Source organism: Chelon labrosus (genome assembly GCF_963514085.1).
Source record: "Chelon labrosus genome assembly, chromosome: 21".
NCBI lineage: Eukaryota > Metazoa > Chordata > Actinopteri > Mugiliformes > Mugilidae > Chelon > Chelon labrosus.
Genome location: NC_140354.1, coordinates 20044780 through 20062521, shown reverse-complemented (window position 1 = coordinate 20062521; position 17742 = coordinate 20044780). Strand labels below are relative to the sequence as shown.

The window sequence follows — 17742 nt, the reverse complement described above, 5'->3', positions numbered from 1 at the left end:
TGCATTGGCTTCTCAACTTCTGCAGGCAGAGAGATGGAGGAAAACACACACGGGGAAGCAGCGCACTCTCGGCTGGCTCGCAGATTAAAAGATGAAGCCCACTGCGGATTCCCATGCACTTCTTCTTCTTCTTTGCATGCTTTATCTTTGCACTTTTAGTGTTTTGGACCATGCAAATTAAAAAAAAAAAAAAAGGCACTGGGTTTAGAAAACAACCACCTCCGTATTGCACATATGCACGGTTGGCAACTGATATTAAAATAAAAAATAAAACGTGTGCAGACTTCTTCTTCTTCTTCTTCTTTGAGACCAATCACGGCGCTTAATTGCAAAATCAGATTGATCCAATTAAGTTTTTCTTGTTGCAGAGGTTACTTATCTTCAAGGTTCTTGCTCCTCTTGGGTGATGAGTTATTATTTTTCCCTGCAGGATTTCAAAGAAGAAAAAAAGAAAAGCGACAATAAAGATATTTTTTTTGTTTTTGTTTTGTGGTTTGTTTTAAAAAAAAAATTAAATAAAAAGGAAAAAAAAAATATGGCTATTTCGAAAGCGGAAAAGCTTCAAGATCGACACAACAATCTTGACACCCACCCCCCGGTTTTTTTAAAAAAAGAAAAAATATATTTCAAGCTGACAAAATCCTCTCATTGACTCTTTGTTGATGGTTGAAAGCCCCCCTTCTCCTCTCTCTCTCTCTTTTTTTTTTAAAACCGTCTTTCTTTCCACCTCTCCCTTCTGCCCGGCAGCAATTTATTTATATAATTGTCTATGCGGGCTCTTTCCTTCCTCCGCGATGGACTCATAATGATTTTTCATGTTGATGTTTTTCCCCCCCTTCTTCTTTTTTCGCAGGTTTTCTCCTCTCGTTTTCAGCCTCTCTTCCGCCTCTCCTCCCCCGTCTCCGCTCCGCAAAACACCCCCTTCCTTTTGGATTTTTTTTTTCCGGAGTATTTCCTTCTCGTGCATACATACATATAAATATATATAAATATATATATTTAAATATGTCACCGAGTCGGTTTTCCTCCCTCCGCTGGCGTCTTATCTTTGTCGCGATGCCTTTCTCCCTCGCTCTCTCTCTCTCTCTCTCTCTCTCTCTCTCTCTGTGTGTGTTTAGATTTTCCACCGACGGGATTCGGACTCGCTTCCTGTAGCCGCGGCGGTTGTTCACGGAGCGGCTGCCGTCGGTCGCCGGAGTCGCTCCTTCTCTCGGTTATCTCCTCCTGTTTCTGACGGTCCGTCCGCACAAACAAAATGGCGGCTTGTTGTTTCTACTCCTCTGATACGGGGGGTGGCGGCGGTGGGGAGGGAGGGTTTGAGGTACAGCAACATTAGGCGTGAAGGGGAGGAGGCGGAGGAGGAGGGGGGGAGGGAGGAGGGAGGAGGAGGGAAGACGAGGGGAGGTTGTCTTCGTAAGTGTTCGGGAGTGTCCGGAAACCGGTTCCGTGCCCACTCGGTAGTCAAATCAAATCCGTGGAGAACGGCGAAGCTCCATCATTCGGATAAAAAGTAAATAAATTAATAAAAATCTAAAAAAAAAAATCAATTTTATTTATCATAGTTTTAAAAAAAATTATGTTAACAATGAATTCAACATTAAATAATTCAAATTAATGCAATAAATCTTAAAACGGTTAAAACCAACGGTTAAATCTTCTTCTTCTTCTTCTTCTTCTTCTTCTGCTGCTTTAATGGCCGTTGGCAGTTTAGAGGTGCAATATCGCCACCAGCTGGACTGGAGTCCTACAAGTTTTTATCTCATATTCAAATATTTAAAGTCTACTTACATTATTTATGACAATATAATTAAAATTAAATTTATACACAATGTATAAATTACGTTAAAACTTCAATCTTTCTTCTTCTTTTGTTTTAATGGCAAGCTTAGAGATGCGCTAGCGCCACCGACTGGACTGGAGTTCTACAAGCTTTTATCTATATAATATTTAGAAAAATGTATAATGGTCTACTTACATTATTTATGACAATATAATTACAATTAAAGTACCACACAGTGTATTAATTATGTTAAAGCTTCAATCTTCTTCTTCTTTTGTTTTAATGGCGACTGGTAAACAAGCTTAGAGATGCATTACCGCCACCAGCTGGACTGGAGTCCTACGATCTTTTATCCAAATCCTACTCTTTTAAAAATGGTACGATGCATCACCTATATGTGTATATATATCTTTAATTAATTTTTAATTATGTACAATTATTAATCTTCTTCTTCGTTTGTTTTAATGGCAGTTGTCACACCAGCTTAGAGGTGCATTACCGCCACCATCTGGAGTTGAGGGTAGAAAAAACAGAAAACAAATTATTTAAAACAAATGGTATGATGAATTTACTTTATATATATATATTTCAATATGTATAATAGTTATTTTATGTTTGAAACATCTAATTAATTATGTCAGTATGATATTAAATGATTGACAACCAAACTGAGTTACACCAACTGAATTTATTAGTTATTAAAGAATATTGGGATTTTTTTCAACATGTACCAACACCATTACCCAGTCACACGTACAGAAACACGACAGTCAAAACACTTTCACACTTTAGCTGATCATTAGAATCATTTCCTCTTTACTCATTAGTCTTAAACGTGATCGTACGATAATCTCAGATGTTGTCCTTCTCATCCTACAGCGCAGTGGTGTTTTTATAGTGGGTGCACGAGCTGGGAAATAATGATTACACAGACAATTATTACAGCATGTGTCATGATCGTGTGAAAAACATGACCTGGGACAGAAACGATTCTAACGGATGCAGCTAGTGGATCTTCATCTGGCTCTGATTTGCAGCTCAGAGTCAGATCTCACTCGTCGATAGCACCGTCGCGGGGAGGAACACGTCAGCTACGGCGCAAACGTGTGTTGGCTCGAGAAGCCGCAGCGCAACTTCTCCCGTTAAACTCTAAGCTGACGGTGCTCCCACCTTTTTCCTGTACCTGGGCCCTGAGCATGATGATACCGTCACTATGGAGACGATTAAAAAACCCCACAGGACACGCTCCATCACTGCTGTGGTTCACTTGGAGTTTGTCTCTGCCAGTCCTATCTGTGGGCGCAGGCCTGCTCTACATCAGCGATGGTCTTTGGTGCATCGGAGGACAGAATCAGAGGTCCCCCTTTGTCCTGAATCACCACGTCATCCTCGATCCTGACACCCAGGCCCCGGAAATGCTCTGGCGCCTGGTCGTTGTCTTCAGGGATGTACAACCCTGTGACAAGGGGAGGAGCACAGTAGAAAAATAGTCGAAAACTGAAGCGACGTGAGACGTAATGGTGTCTAGTTTGCGCATACTGTACCTGGTTCTATAGTGATGGCCATACCAGGCCGGAGAGGCTGTGAGCGGGACAGCTCAGGAGTGTCGTGCACGTCCATGCCCAGGTAATGGCCAACGTGGTGGGGGCAGTAACGTCGTGCAGCCTGGGACACACACACACACACACAAAAAAAACAAGGTTAAGACTTGACATATAAGTTTGCATCATTTTCCAGCGGTGCCAGAGCAGGTTACTACCTTCAGGACATCAGCATCACTCATACTGCTCTTGAGGATGCCGAGTCGCTTGAGCTGCCGTCCCAGCAGAGACAGCATGGTGCTGTAGATGTGATCTAGACTGACGCCAGGGGAGCAGAGCGACAAACAGGAGCGCTGGACCTCCAGGACGGCGGCGTACAACTCAGCCTGGGCGGGACTGAATCTGGGAGGAAGGAGGTGAGGACAGAAGACCGTTAAGATGAGTCTGTCACTGGTAGAAGAATAACACTCAAAACATACATTAATGCTAGAATGTATTTTAATTTAAACGCCACAAAAATTCTAGCGATTACTAAACCCGGCTTGTAACGGTGGTGGAATGAACCCAGCTTCTTTAGGACATGTGATCGTCCAAGCTTTGTTACAAGTCCTAGAGAAGTCTGGTTTTGGTGTCTAAATATGGACTAAATATGGCCCAAGCAAATGACAATAACAATACACCGATCAGGTGTAACATTATGACCACCTTCCTGATATTGTGTAGGTCTCCAAAACCGTTTTGACTCATCAGAGAATGGACATGGGTCTTCTGAGGGTGTCCTGTGGTGTCTGGCAACAGGATGTTGTTAGTGTGGGGGGTCTTTGAGGGGAGGGGCCTCTGTGGATCATCTCACAGATACTTGATCAGTTTGGGATCTAGTGAATTTGGAGGCCAGGTCAACACCTTGTGCTGTTCTTCATGTTCTTTTTGTTGAGTTGTACCTAAAGCGTTTTTGTGGCTGCATCCTGCTGGGGATGGCTGCTGCCATCAAGGAGTGTCATTGTTATGGGGTGGGGGTGTCTGGTCTGGTCTAGATGGGTGCTACATGTCTTAGTAACATCCACACCAATGAATGCCAGGTCCAGAAGTTTCCCAGCAGAACACTGAATTGTCACAAGATGGTTTAAATGTTATTTACCTCTCCTGTCAGTGGTCATAATGTTGTGGCTGATCGGTGTATAATAGCACTCTGCTAGCTGTTTGACAGGGAGTTTAAAATAACCCATGTGATATTATTTGAGACTCACATCCAAGAAGGTGTTTTTATTTCATCTGACTTACTTTCCGTTCACCGGCCACGTTCGAGTGATGTCACTGACATAACCGAAGTATTCACAACCGCCATCGAGCAGAACCATTTCACCGTCCTGACGGAGGAGACAAAGAGCAACAATGAGTCCATTAAGCTGCTCGGTCACGTTGTACGCACACACACACCGCTCGTCGTTCTCAGGATGCTTAGCGTCGTCTAATGTGTTTCGTATTACCTTGATAATCTGGTTGTTATTTATGTAGTGCAGGGTGTTAGCTCGGTTGCCTCCAGCAACCACGGGGGGATAGGCCAGGAAGTTGGCGCCGTGGAGCCGATTCTCAAAGTCAAACTGGAATGAGAAATGTTTGCCGTCATGTAAACTGAAATAGAACGGGCTGATATTGCCAATGATAATGACATAATCAATATACAGGCATGCAAACTGGTCAGGGGTCAAAAAGGTGAGAAGAGTGCGCGAAGAGGGAAATGGCCACGAACCCCCCCCCCCCCCCCCCCCCATATTTCACTGTCTGAATGGAGTTGAATGTGCCAGTTTTCATGTTTCCACTTCTTCCGTCAATAATCTCATTCATGAGACTGAACGATGATTCAACTCTGGGGCCGTGAAAAACAGAGAGATTTCCGGCGTGTGAACGTCTTCTTTTGCTTCTCCCTTGTCGAAGACTGAATTAATGAATTGCTGTAACGTACTGCGGTATTGATCGGTGACGTGCATAGCGCTTGCAAGTGGCGGGTAAAGTCTGTGCATGTTTAATAAACACATAGGGGCTACGCATGGGGCTCTGACAACACATTTCAATATGTGTTTGCGTCTGTAAATAAAGTCAGCGGTTATATATACCGTATTTCCTCTAATACAGGCCCGGGCCTTTATTTTACTCAAGCGCATAGCGGTCCAGGCCTTTATTGGAAGGAGGCCAGAATTAGAGGCAGGCCTTAATTTCTATTTGAGCAAAACGAACTACGAGTAGAATGAATAAAAACAAGATTTTGTGTCTATTTGAACCTATAAAATACTAGGTTCATTTATTGAAAACGTACAGTTACCATAACATGGTATGCTTACAGAACATTAACAACAAATGAGCGGCGCGACGCGGTCGGAGCGCACTGAGGACAGTGAGTCCGCTGCAGGTCGGCAGGGAGCGAGTGGGACCCGTCCCTCCCCGCAGGGAGAGAGGGCGCAGTGAGCACTGATTCCACGACCCCAGGGAAGCGGTGAGGTGAGATGCGGGGGGTCGCTGTAAAGCTCGCGGCCGGAGCCGACGAGCCACCTTCGCCCCGAGCACTTACAGGCCGCGCACCGCCACGGAGGAAATGCGCCCGGCAGGGGCCGGCCGACGCTGGGGAGAGGTCCCGCTGAGGGGATCCTCCCACACCGTGCCGCCGAAACCCTGACCCGCCGAGATGGTTCTAATAATAGCCCCGGCCGCTATTAGAGACCGGCCTTTATTTACCTCCGCTGACAGCGAGACCGGCCAATGTTGGAGACCCGGCCGCTAATGGAATACAGGCCAATATTAGAGGATTTACGGTATATAGAACATTATATTATTATATTATTAAAATATATTAAAATAAAAGTCAACGAGTAGGCTAGCCCCCCCCCCCCCCCAAAATATTTTCTCCTCGGATTTGCACGAATCACATAAGTCACCCAATTTGGATTGAAAACGGCGAATTTCGCCGAAAGGTGAGGAGTTTGCATGCCTGAATATACCTTAGCAAAGAGCACAGCTTCATCCACATCTCCTTGAGACAAAGCCATCGTCCTCCTAAAAGCCTGAAAAACAAGTTGGAGTCTTTTCATTTGTAGGGAACAGTACAAAAAAATATGACGCCGTGTACGAGACGCAAACACCAACCTGGGCCGTGATGCGTCCCGCCTCCTGCATGAGGGCCACCTCTGCCGAGCTCTTGAGGGCCCTGAGAGAGTGGATGAGGGGTCGGAGGGTGCGTGGAGTCGGTCCGGCCTCCAGCAGAGGGGCCACGTGAGCCTGGTGGAGGCGAGGGTGGGAGGGCTGAGAGCTGTCGTACCACAGCTGAGTGCCTGGAGGGAGATTTGAGGAGGGACACAACGTCAGCCCTTTCCTGACAAGATCAAGAAAACTCAGTTCATTCATTCATTCATTCATTCATTCTTTCATTCATTCATCTTCTGTAACTGAAGGGTCGCGGGGGGACGGAGCTGGAGCCTATCCCAGCTGTCATTGGGCAAGAAGCGGGGTACACCCTGGACAGGTCTCCAGTCTATCACAGGGCTAACACAGAGAGACAGACAACCATTCACACTCACACCTACGACCAATTTAGAATCACCAGTGAACCTAACCAGCATGTCTTTGGACGGTGGGAGGAAGCTGGAGAACCTGGAGAGAACCCACGCAGACACAGGGAGAACATGCAAACTCCACACAGAAAGGCCCCACTCGGCCTTTGCTTTTGTTTTTTAAAATGATAATGTATGTGGTCAGTGTAATGGACACACCACAGAGGAGACATTTCTGTTGGACTCACCTTTAAGACTCTTGAGTACGACGCCCAGTTCCTCCGTGCTATGAACCCTCTCTATGCCGGTCAAAGCAGCTGCCCCATCCCTTCCTGAACGGGGCCCGTCCCACAGCTCCCTCCCCGGGTCTCTGCGGGGCACGAACAGCATGGCCTGGTCCGGCAGACCCTTCCCGTAAAGAACCAAGGCACTGTCTGGCTCTAGGAAGCCGCTGAGGTAGAGGAAATCCTGAGGAACATGCCACTCCAGGTTAACTGACTGAATAAATATCCAGCTGAAGATGAATGAATGAAAAGCGCGGGACATTTTAAAGCATTCACCTGGTTCTGGTGGAAGGGATATGGGATGTCGTTGGTCATGTAGCGAGTGGGATGGGACAGAACGATGACCACGTGGGAGCTGGAGGAGGCCGACGGTCCTAGCTTGTCCGCCTGGGCCTCGATAAGTGAAGCCAGCCGATGTCTGCGGAGCTCGTACTCGGTCTGGCTCAAACCTGGAGTCACCTCCCCTGAAGAAAAAACACAGAATGAATCCCAACTCCCTAAACATATTAGTCTGTGTTGACCCTGACAATAACATACATTTATAAACGTGTCATACTTAAAGTATTAGAAGTGTTTAAGAATCCTAACTTATTCGGAAATCAGGTCGCAACACACATCTGAGGAGAATCTTCACAGATATTCTTCTCTAAATCTCAATGCACGATTAGAAAATCATAGCGCACAACACACACTAAAGGATATTATTTATTTCAGATCAGAGAGACGGATTTAAACAAAACAGAGACTGTGGAGCAGCAACTTGTAAATCTACTGATCTACACTCCGGTCCTGTAGGTGGCGCTAATGCACCAACAAGCTAACCGTTAGTTAAACCAAAACAAGATGAAGAAAAAGAAATGAACCAAACTTATACATAATACATTCTGGATGTGAAATTTGAATTGTCTGTTTAATATCTGTCAACGATAGCATGCAAGCTAAATTTAGCCTTGAGGGTTAGCATTTTAAGTGTTGCTTGACAACAGCATCAAGTGCTCATGTCCTTTTAGACTCTCATTGGTTACTGTGAAAGTACAGTCATAATCGTCCAGGTTTAAAATGATAATAATCACAGATTAATGAGGACAGCCACCTCACATTACAATAAATTGGCTTGACACCCAGTTTTTTCCATAGGTTCAGCCCTCCACTATGAATAATACTCACCATGTTTGACGAGGTGTGGATGAGTGAAGGGGCTCGGCTGACCAAGGTACCGACAGGGAACCGTCTTTGGCTTCAGACCTCCGGGTTTCACAGAGATGCTTCTGCACGGACACCAAATGCGTCCTACCGACAGCAACACAACACACAGATGAAAAACACAAACAGATAGATGTGTTGTTGTTGACGTTAATAAACTCCTCAGAAATAACTGCTAATCTCAATAAGCACTGGTGTATTTAATTCATTTTATTATTGTGGAAAAAGTCCTCACATCCTTTCACTCAAATGAAGGGTGTCAAACATACGGCCCGTGGGTCAAAACAGGCCCAAAGAGGGTCCAATCTGGGCCGCAGGATGAATTTGCAAAGTTCCCGATTTTTAGTCAGAGTTGTGGACATAACACGACACTGAGAGCCAGAACTAAACTGCAGATGGCGGCAAGAAATTCCTTAAGAGCTTTTAGGTTGTTCATAAAATGTTTTGTAGAAAGATAGTTTGTTACATTTTTAACATTTCTGGAGTGTACATGTTCTTCTTAGAACTAAAACAAAAGGGAAAATATGTTGTTGTTATTTATAAGTTAATATTATTATGGTCTGGCCCAGTTGAGATCAAGTTGGGCTGTATGTGGCTCCTGAGCTAAAATTCAGGTAAAAAAAAGTTAAATGAACACTTATGAAAATACTTCAACTGAAATATTATGCAAATAAATACAGTTATCATCGGTTTAATGTAACTAAAGTGTGATCTAGACATTATTAGACAGTTTAGTCCACCTATGATTTTAATATGAAGGAGTATTTGTGTAAAGTAGTGCTAAAAGGTAAAAAATAAAAAAGTTGTCACCTCCACTCCTGACTGCAGAGCCCACCAAGGTTCTAGCTGAGGGCAACATTGTTGCTGCAACTTGGGGGGACAGCGGTCAGTCACAACATGTCCGCCTGCTGCCGACAGAGAGGGTCCTGGTCAGAGAAGAACACGGTGGTCAGGTTTATGAAGACAGAGAGATAAATGTGACTTACATGTGTTAAAAATCCTCTTTCACCTCGTTGACAGTTAGCTAGCTAGCTAGCTAGCTGCTCTCATGTTTGCTAACCGCGCTCGGTGAAACAATGCCGCCCTGAGTTTGGTTTCACAGGCAGTGAAACTTAACCCCGCCCCCTTTTTTTGCAATAACTTCTTGTTAAAACTAGCATTTCTTCAGATTTTAACGGAATGTAAGATAATTAAGTCTATCAAAAAAGGATAAAGCAAATAACTGTATAACTATTTTAGAATATCTGCAGTACTGGGAAGTCCAGTATATGATCAAAACATAACCATTTGGCAAGTGGTTATGTTTTGATCGCTTGAAAACTTTATTGACAAATACAGACGAAGCTCAGTCAAATAAAGTCGAAAAACAAAAAGCAAAGCAGCAATAATGCATAGAATATAATTACAATAAAAAAATATTATTAAAAGGAGGATTTTAAGGTCTCGTAAACACAACTTTTTGATTCAATAGTACATTTAGTGTTTCAGAATAAATTCTCATCTCGTTTTTAGATAGATAGATATTTTATTTATCCCGAGGGATGAATAACTTTTAAGTGTGTTGTTAACCAGATATTTGCTAAATAGGCTGATTAATGGAAGCTATCAGGCGTGTAACTGCCTGGAAGACAACGTTCAGGGAAATAAGATCTCCACGCAAGTGCATGGTGAGGTAAGGATTTATTGATTATTTTTGCCCAGAAATTCGTCTGACAGGGAGAATTAACAGCAAATATCATTAGAAATTTTTGATTATTTTCGTCATAGATTATATAATAATAACTAACAGCCACAATGTTCTTACTTAAACTTAAATTTAAACGACACAATTAAAATATTATCGTTCGCTTCAAGGCTGCCTGACAGACTCAACACAGGGCCTATATCTTTAACTATTAACGGTCTGTCCGACAGATTGCCTGAATGAAAACACAGGACCGACGCAACTGTCAGTAAAGCACTGTTTGTAGAGATTATATAAAAAAAAAATCCAACTGCAGCCTCCTCCCGTGCGAGTTCTTCTCGAGCGTGAAGGGTGTAAATCTTCGATCAGGTGCGTTTCATTTCGTTTAGTCTAACGAATGTGTGCGTTTATTGGTTGCTTTAATTTGTCGCGGTCCGTATTGCAGCTAGCTAACGATGCTATCATGCGTCAAACAGCCAGAAGCGTTACGGACGGATTTTACTAGAAACTTCTGTTTTTTTCTATTTAAATATTAACAATTAATATTAATAACTGGTTGAGTGTTCTTTTTGTTTTATTTTATTTTTTGCATTTCGACTTAATTTGAAGAGTTTGTTAAAATATTGAGCTCGCAGCGCGCGGTCAGGCAATCTCTCAGCTTTAGCATACCTAGCTAACTCTCAGGAATTAGCACTGGAGCACGTAAACAAAGCCGAACTTGCTGATTTATCTGTTTATTTTTTAATCCCCCTTGTGTTTTCCTCTCTTTCCTCTCTTTCCTCGCATGCAGCGCTCCGTGTGCTGGACGTGACACAGCAGCATGGACCCACGGAAAGTGACGGAGCTCAAGAGCTTCGTGCAGCTCTGCGAGTCCAACCCCGGGATCCTGCACCTGCCGGAGATGGGCTTCTTCCGGACCTGGCTCCTGAAGTCAGTATGAATGGAGACAGTTGACTATCACGAGTGTTGCCTTAAAAATTCACGGTGGATTTAATGTTTAAAAGTGTGCAGAGGGAAGCTAATCACGTGTTCTGTCCCGCCCACCTTCCAGTTAAATCCATGGACTACACACTGTTTACATGGAAGCTAAATTAAATTGATCTGGTCAGATATGTGTGTTTACATGCCCCCCTTCCCCCCCAAAAAAAAACATCAGTCTCTACAAAACTTTGAGAAAATGGTGGTGCTCAAAACAAAGGGTCAAATCTGTTGGAAATATAAGAGGAGGAGGAGAGGGGGCAAGAGGAGCAGGAAGAAAAAGGGAGTGAAGAAGAAGGAGGAGGAGGTGGAGGCGGAGGCGGAGGCGGAAGAAAGAGAAAAATAAATGGTGGACCAGAAGAGGGAAGGGGAGAAGAAGAAGGTGGAAGAGATGGAGGAGAATAAGATGGGGAGGATGAGGGATATAAAATGTTTTAAGATATGCTAACATTTTTTTTTATACTTTAATTATTACGATTTATTGCATTTTTTTATTTTTTTCAACTGGAGTCTTTTCTCCTCCATCTTCTGTCCGCCATCTTTGTTTTAACAATTTCCTCCTTCGTTCTGATCGTCACCAACAAAAAACCGCTCCCCCTATTGGAGGGAGGAAGTTAAATTCATATTCCCCCGTCATTACATGTGCGCTATTATTAATTTTGAGAATGATTAAAATATTAAATGGTAGAATAACCTTCGTTTCAATTTTGTCTCACAGCATGGGTGCAACACTCCCACCTCAACCCAAGGCGACGGGCTCATGCCAGGTGGATATTGTTTCTGTGCTTTTTTATTTATATTGCCTTTTTTATTAAACTCTGTGATCAGGAAGTGGCGCTGCGTGTTTACGTGGCTACTCTCTGACTCTTAGGGTGGATGTCCTTGTGGTCCTTCCCCGACAGCATCTGCAGCTCCTGAGCCCGAGCCTCATGTCCAGACGGAGAGCGAGGAGAGTGAAATAGGTATCGTCTCCACCTTTTAGCACAAAGATCGATGAACCACAGCCGTCAAGTTTGATTTCTGCTCACGGGTGTGACGTTTGCTGGCGTATAGATGTTATTGTCTGTGGCTGTTCGAGTCATCTGCTTCCTAGCTAACAGTGGCTCTTCCTAGCTATCTATCCTCCAAACTAATGTCGCTTACCTTGCTTCCTATCCTCCCAGCCAAAAGTAGCTCCTTGTAGACTCCCAGCTAACAGTAGCTCCTCCCCCTTCCTAGCCTCCCAGCTAACAGTAGCTCCTCCCCCTTCCTAACCTCCCAGCTAACAGTAGCTCCTCCCCCCTTTCTAGCCTCCCAGTTGCTTTTCCTAGCTTCCTATCCTCCCAGCTAATGGTAGCTCATTGTAGACTCCCAGCTAACAGTAGCTCCATCCCTCTGTCTAGCCTCCCAGCTAACAGTAGCTTCTCCCCTCTTCCTAGCCTCCCAGTTAACAGTAGCTCATCCCCTCTTCCTAGCCTCCCAGCTAACAGTAGCGCCTCCTAGCTTCCTAGCTTTCCAACTAATTGTCGCTCCTCCTAGCTTCCTATCCTCCTAGCTTCCTATCCTTCCAGCTAACATTAGCTTCCTATCCTTCCAGCTAACAGTAGCTCCTCCTAGCTTCCCAGGCTCCCAGCTAACAGTAGCTCCTCCTAGCTTCCCAGGCTCCCAGCTAACAGTAGCTCCTCCTAGCTTCCCAGCCTTCCAGCTAACAGTAGCTCCTCCTAGCTTCCCAGCCTCCCAGCAAACAGTAGCTCCTCCTAGCTTCCCAGCCTCCCAGCAAACAGTAGCTCCTCCTAGCTTCCCAGCCTTCCAGCTAACAGTAGCTCCTCCTAGCTTCCCGGCCTCCCAGCTAACAGTAGCTCCTCCTAGCTTCCCGGCCTCCCAGCTAACAGTAGCTCCTCCTAGCTTCCCAGCCTCCCAGCTAACAGTAGCTCCTCCTAGCTTCCCAGCCTCCCAGCAAACAGTAGCTCCTCCTAGCTTCCTATCCTCCTAGCTTCCTATCCTCCTAGCTTCCTATCCTTCCAGCTTCCTATCCTTCCAGCTTCCTATCCTTCCAGCTAACATTAGCTTCCTATCCTTCCAGCTAACAGTAGCTCCTCCTAGCTTCCCAGGCTCCCAGCTAACAGTAGCTCCTCCTAGCTTCCCAGGCTCCCAGCTAACAGTTGCTCCTCCTAGCTTCCCAGCCTCCCAGCTAACAGTTGCTCCTCCTAGCTTCCTATCCTCCTAGCTTCCTATCCTTCCAGCTAACAGTAGCTTCCTATCCTTCCAGCTAACAGTAGCTTCCTATCGTTCCAGCTAACAGTAGCTCCTTGTAGACTCCCAGCTAACAGTAGCTCCCCCTAGCTTCCTAGCCTTCCAGGTAACAGTAGCTCCTTCTTGTTTCTTAGCCTAATTTCATGCTTAGGTGTGTGTGACGACTGGTTTTAAACATGTACTCGTTAGCTTTACGTTGGGTTTATGTGTTTCCAGAAATCGACAAAGAGGGCGTGATCGAGCCAGACACCGATGAGCCGCAGGAGATGGGCGAGATGGAAAACGCTGAGGTGAAAATGTTTTTCTTCTCTGTGCTAAATAAATTCAGACCTTGTTCTCTCGCATGGAAACATAAAGTGTGTTGATACTTTCCTCAGGTCACAGAGGAGATGATGGATCAGGCCAACGAGAAGAAGATGGAGGCCATTAATGCTTTAGGAGAAGGTGGGTCGATGGTTTCTTAAGACGCCCTGAATTAAATTAACTTCATCTTCTCTGCTACCATGTCTTTTTTTTTTTTTTCCTCTGGTAGGTGATCTGCAGAAAGCTCTGGATCTTTTCACGGAGGCCATCAAGCTCAACCCCTGTCTAGCCATCCTCTACGCCAAGAGAGCAAGGTGAGGGTTTTTCTTTTCCGCCGCTCCTCAGCGCCACCGTCCGCTCTGAAAGAGTGACCCTGTCGTCTTTGTGTCTTCAGCGTCTTCATCAAGATGCAGAAACCCAACGCCGCCATCAGAGACTGTGACCGAGCCATCAGCATCAACCCAGACTCTGCACAGCCGTACAAGTGGAGGGGGAAAGCTCACAGGTAGAACTATGATGTATAAACCAACACTTGTTCATTATGATCGGATGGAGGCTGTTTTATTGTTGCCTCAAGTTTCTGTGTGTTTCATAGACGCTGGTTTTCCTCTAGTAATCAGAATAAAACTGACTCATGTGACACCTCAACCAGAAGAGAAGAGGTTTTAAAACAAATGCAAAGATGAAGATTGGTCTTCTACTTCTACTCTATGAATTCAGGGTGATGAATGTTTGGGAAAATCTTCTTCTTATCCTCCTTCTTTTCGTTACCCTTCTCCTCCTGTTTCATCTTTCTTTCTCCCATTCTCTTACTTCTGCTTCTTCTTCCTCCCCATCCTCTTTCTTCTTCCTCCTCCTCCTTTCCCTCCTCCTCCTCTTTTTCCTTCCTTCCTTTCTTCCTCCTCCTCCTTCCTTCTTCTTCTTCTTCTTCTTCTTCTTCCTCCTCGTCGTCCTCCTTTTCCTCCTCCACTTTCTTCTTAATTTCTTCCTTCCTTCCTTCTTCCTCCTTCTTCTGCTTCTTCCTCCTCCTCATTCTTCTTCTTCCTCCTCTTCCTCCTCCTGTTTCTTGTTCCTCCTTTCTTCTTCCTCCTTGTCCTCCTTTTCCTCCTCCACTTTCTTCCTCCTCCTTCTTCCTCCTCCTCCTTCTTCTTCTTCTTCTTCTTCTTCCTCCTCCTCCTCCTCATCCTTCTTCTTCTTCTTCCTCCTCCTCCTCCTCATCCTTCTTCTTTTTCTTCCTCCTCCTCCTCCTCCTCCTCATTCTTCTTCTTCTTCTTCCTCCTCTTCATCCTCCTCTTCTTCCTCTTCTGTTTCACAAATGATTGATCAGGTTGAAGAAACACAACATCTCTGAGCTACATAAGAGCTCTGATCCAAATCCAATAAAACTAAATTTAGATCTTGAAATCTAAGCTAATCGAACTGGAACAAATGCAGATAAACAAAGAGCTTAAGGAAGCTTGTTTTCCAGCGATCCTGCTGCTTGTTCATCCGGCTGGTGGCTATATTTCTATGTTCTGCTCTCAGGTTGTTGGGACACTGGGAGGAGGCGGCGAAGGACCTGGCCATAGCCTGTAAACTGGACTATGACGAGGACGCCAGCGCCATGCTGAAGGAGGTCCAGCCAAGGGTAAAGTAGTCGCAGCAGTTACTTTATTTATCAAGAAAACTTCCAACTTTGACTTTGCTCTGTAACATGATCTTCTTTCCTCTTTTTAGGCGAACAAGATCATCGAGCATCGACGCAAATATGAGCGCAAGAGAGAGGAGAAGGAGATCAGGGAGAAACAAGAGAGGATAAAGAAAGCCAGAGAGGAGCATGCACGAGCTCAGAGGGTGAGGAGATGTGGAGGTTTTTACTAAAGGCATAACTGACATCTGCTAAGCTAACAGGGTCTCTGTGAGCAGTTATTTAAGCTACTGGCTTGATTATTAGCTGCAGCTAACTAGCAAATTAAGCTAATGCTAGCACCATAAATTGATTGAACAAATTATCTCCAGCTGATTCATTTTCAAATTATTATCCTGTAAAGGTCGTTAAAATGATGGTTGTGCAAATATCACGATGCTAAGCTGCTAATGTTAGCCCACAATGTTAGCATCCAGGACTAGCTTTCAGAGTTTAGCTTTAAAAAATAAATAAATAAATAAAATGACAACATGACCTGTAACCCAACAAGACAATATAGCATAAAAAGCTACTGAGTTATTTGGCTAGTTAGCTATTCATGCTAACATTAGTAGTTTCCGTGACATGGATGAAACATTGTAAATGGAGCTTTTAAAAATAAAAAATAAAAAAATAATAAAAAAGTCATGACTTGTAACCGCACAAAATAGCGTAGCATGAAAAGCTACTCTGTTACTACCATAACTTGGGTAGTTAGCCGGATATGCTAATGTTAGGCTACAGTGTTAGCATTGAGCACCAGCTTTCAGACTATCTGGAATAATACATGTGAGCTTTAAAAAGTCATGACCAAGAACCGAATAAAATTTTGTATGCAAGCAAAAAAAAAAAAAAAAAAAAACTTGGTTAGCTGGACATGCTAATGTTAGCACTTCTGTCTTGAAGCAGGAAGAGGAAGCACGGCAGTCTGGAGGAGGAGGAGGAGTCGGAGGGGGAGGAGGAGGGGGTGGATTCTTCCCAGGTAGGAGGCGTAGTCACGTAATTTAATGTTCCGTTTACGATTTATGATGCAGGTCATGAGTGTCATTGTTGTTCTGCAGGCGCTGCTGGATTCCCAGGAGGAGTCCCCGGGGGTATGCCTGGTCTCGGTGAACTCCTGAAGGACCCGGAGCTGCTCAACGCCATGAAGGTGACTTATAGCGCAACGCTAACCCTTTACATCGACTGTCTCAGCGCCGTAACCATAGACTGTATAAAGATGGACGGAGGAGCTGCACCTCTAAAGTGAAGCCAAAGCAAGTAGAGCTCCCCCTGGTGGCTGGCTGCAGTATATGTCATAAGCTCCGCCCCCTCCATGTTAGTGGGCGGGACTTGGGCCAAACTAAAACATAGTCCATATTTATATACAGTCTATGGTTGTAAGACATTAAGCATCAGGTTTTCGCGTTGCAGTGCAGGTAAAGCTACGACGACACAACAAATAATAATAATAGTAAATGTGTTTGTCTTCCATTTTAATCTCCAGGACCCGGAGGTGATGGCCGCCTTCCAGGACGTGGCACAGAACCCGGCCAACATCTCAAAGTATCAGAGCAACCCCAAAATCATGGCCCTCGTCACCAAGCTGAGCTCCAAGTTCGGTGCCCCCCCACAGCCATAGACGGGAGAGAGAACGGTGGATGAAACAAACTGGAGAGTCAACAATTATTCACTGTGTGTAGTTTAAACGTGGAGAAGGAGGTGGTGGTGGTGGTGGTGACGGGTGGAGCGCTCTGATGTAGGGGAAAGCTGGGCAACCTTTTTAATTGTTAAATCAGCCTGTTAGCACTTAGCAGCATCTCAACACCCCCCCAACGGTTAGAGGAGTCAGGTCTGTTACTTTTAGACAGCCGGGACGTTAACAAAACCGCAGGCTGACGTTTCTTAAACCTGGATCGGCTCATAACATTTCTACTTCAGTCGTTTAATACGTCTCTTTCTGTGGACTCAACCGTTGGCACTTATCAGACGCTTTTGATGTCTAATCATGGTGGAAAAATGATTCACAATAATAAAAAACAAAAAAGAAAATAGCTGCTGTTGCAAAACGGGTCGAATCCTCATTCCTTGTTACTGTCAATTTATCATTAAACTGAGAGAATTTGTGGTCTGTTATACAGAATTTGAAATATTTCCACTGACGATGCATCGAAATGGTAAATTTTAGCATCAAGATGAGATTTTTGCTTTTCTCTGGTTCATAAAAACCTAACTAAGCTACTTTAAATGCTTTCTTTTGTTCAGTAAATATTTAAAATGCAACAAATAGGACAAATTTTTACATTTTATTCATTGTTTTTATTTAAAAAGATATTCGCTTCTAATATCTTATATCCAGTTGGTCGGATACAAATAAATCAGTAGATATTTGTGGATAAATTCGTTGTTAGCTCTAAACTTTTAACAGAAACTATTAATAACATAAGAGGCCGGAGGGAAGAGTCCAGAAGAGTCGAGGCCTCCTAATCCACCCGGAGCATCTGTGTTTCAGTCGGAGGATTACCGCTTCTCATCTGATCTGACCGAACA

The 17742-nt window shown here is 44.4% G+C and overlaps 2 protein-coding genes across 3 annotated transcripts; one reads left to right on the top strand and one right to left on the bottom strand.

Moving 5' to 3' along the window:
• Positions 1–2456: 2456 nt before the first annotated feature.
• On the bottom strand, positions 2457–9439 carry xpnpep3 (X-prolyl aminopeptidase 3, mitochondrial). The gene is made up of 12 exons (XM_084571097.1): positions 9360–9439; positions 9161–9276; positions 8315–8437; positions 7424–7611; positions 7112–7331; positions 6460–6644; positions 6315–6377; positions 4809–4922; positions 4603–4688; positions 3540–3723; positions 3325–3445; positions 2457–3236 (listed from the first exon to the last, which is right to left on the bottom strand). The coding sequence occupies exons 2-12, from the start codon at positions 9207–9209 to the stop codon at positions 3070–3072; spliced, it is 1500 nt and encodes a 499-aa protein (XP_084427223.1). The 5' UTR covers positions 9210–9276; positions 9360–9439; the 3' UTR covers positions 2457–3069.
• Positions 9440–10243: 804 nt separating this feature from the next.
• st13 (ST13 Hsp70 interacting protein) lies at positions 10244–17650 on the top strand. Of its 2 annotated transcripts, none has more exons than XM_084570988.1 (13): positions 10244–10403; positions 10825–10964; positions 11731–11779; positions 11884–11974; positions 13461–13534; positions 13622–13688; positions 13777–13861; positions 13942–14052; positions 15072–15174; positions 15264–15380; positions 16123–16195; positions 16275–16363; positions 16700–17650. In XM_084570988.1, the coding sequence occupies exons 2-13, from the start codon at positions 10855–10857 to the stop codon at positions 16832–16834; spliced, it is 1104 nt and encodes a 367-aa protein (XP_084427114.1). In that variant the 5' UTR covers positions 10244–10403; positions 10825–10854; the 3' UTR covers positions 16835–17650. The 2 variants fall into 2 exon arrangements, with proteins under 2 accessions (XP_084427114.1, XP_084427113.1); XM_084570987.1 differs by having other exon boundaries at positions 16120–16195.
• Positions 17651–17742: the final 92 nt, after the last annotated feature.

What these genes read in the sequence shown, in the direction of transcription:
- st13 (XM_084570987.1), top strand. Translation starts at nt 10,855, where the DNA reads ATGGACCCACGGAAAGTGACGGAGCTCAAGAGCTTCGTGCAGCTCTGC. An exon ending in AGGGGGTGGATTCTTCCCAG is followed by an intron (nt 16,196 to 16,274) that starts GTAGGAGGCGTA and finishes GTTGTTCTGCAG; the next exon opens with GCGCTGCTGGATTCCCAGGA. An exon ending in AGCTGCTCAACGCCATGAAG is followed by an intron (nt 16,364 to 16,699) that starts GTGACTTATAGC and finishes TTTAATCTCCAG; the next exon opens with GACCCGGAGGTGATGGCCGC.
- xpnpep3 (XM_084571097.1), bottom strand. Translation starts at nt 9,209, where the DNA reads ATGTTGCCCTCAGCTAGAACCTTGGTGGGCTCTGCAGTCAGGAGTGGA. An exon ending in ATAACAACCAGATTATCAAG is followed by an intron (nt 4,689 to 4,808) that starts GTAATACGAAAC and finishes CTCCTCCGTCAG; the next exon opens with GACGGTGAAATGGTTCTGCT. An exon ending in GTGATGCTGATGTCCTGAAG is followed by an intron (nt 3,446 to 3,539) that starts GTAGTAACCTGC and finishes TGTGTGTCCCAG; the next exon opens with GCTGCACGACGTTACTGCCC.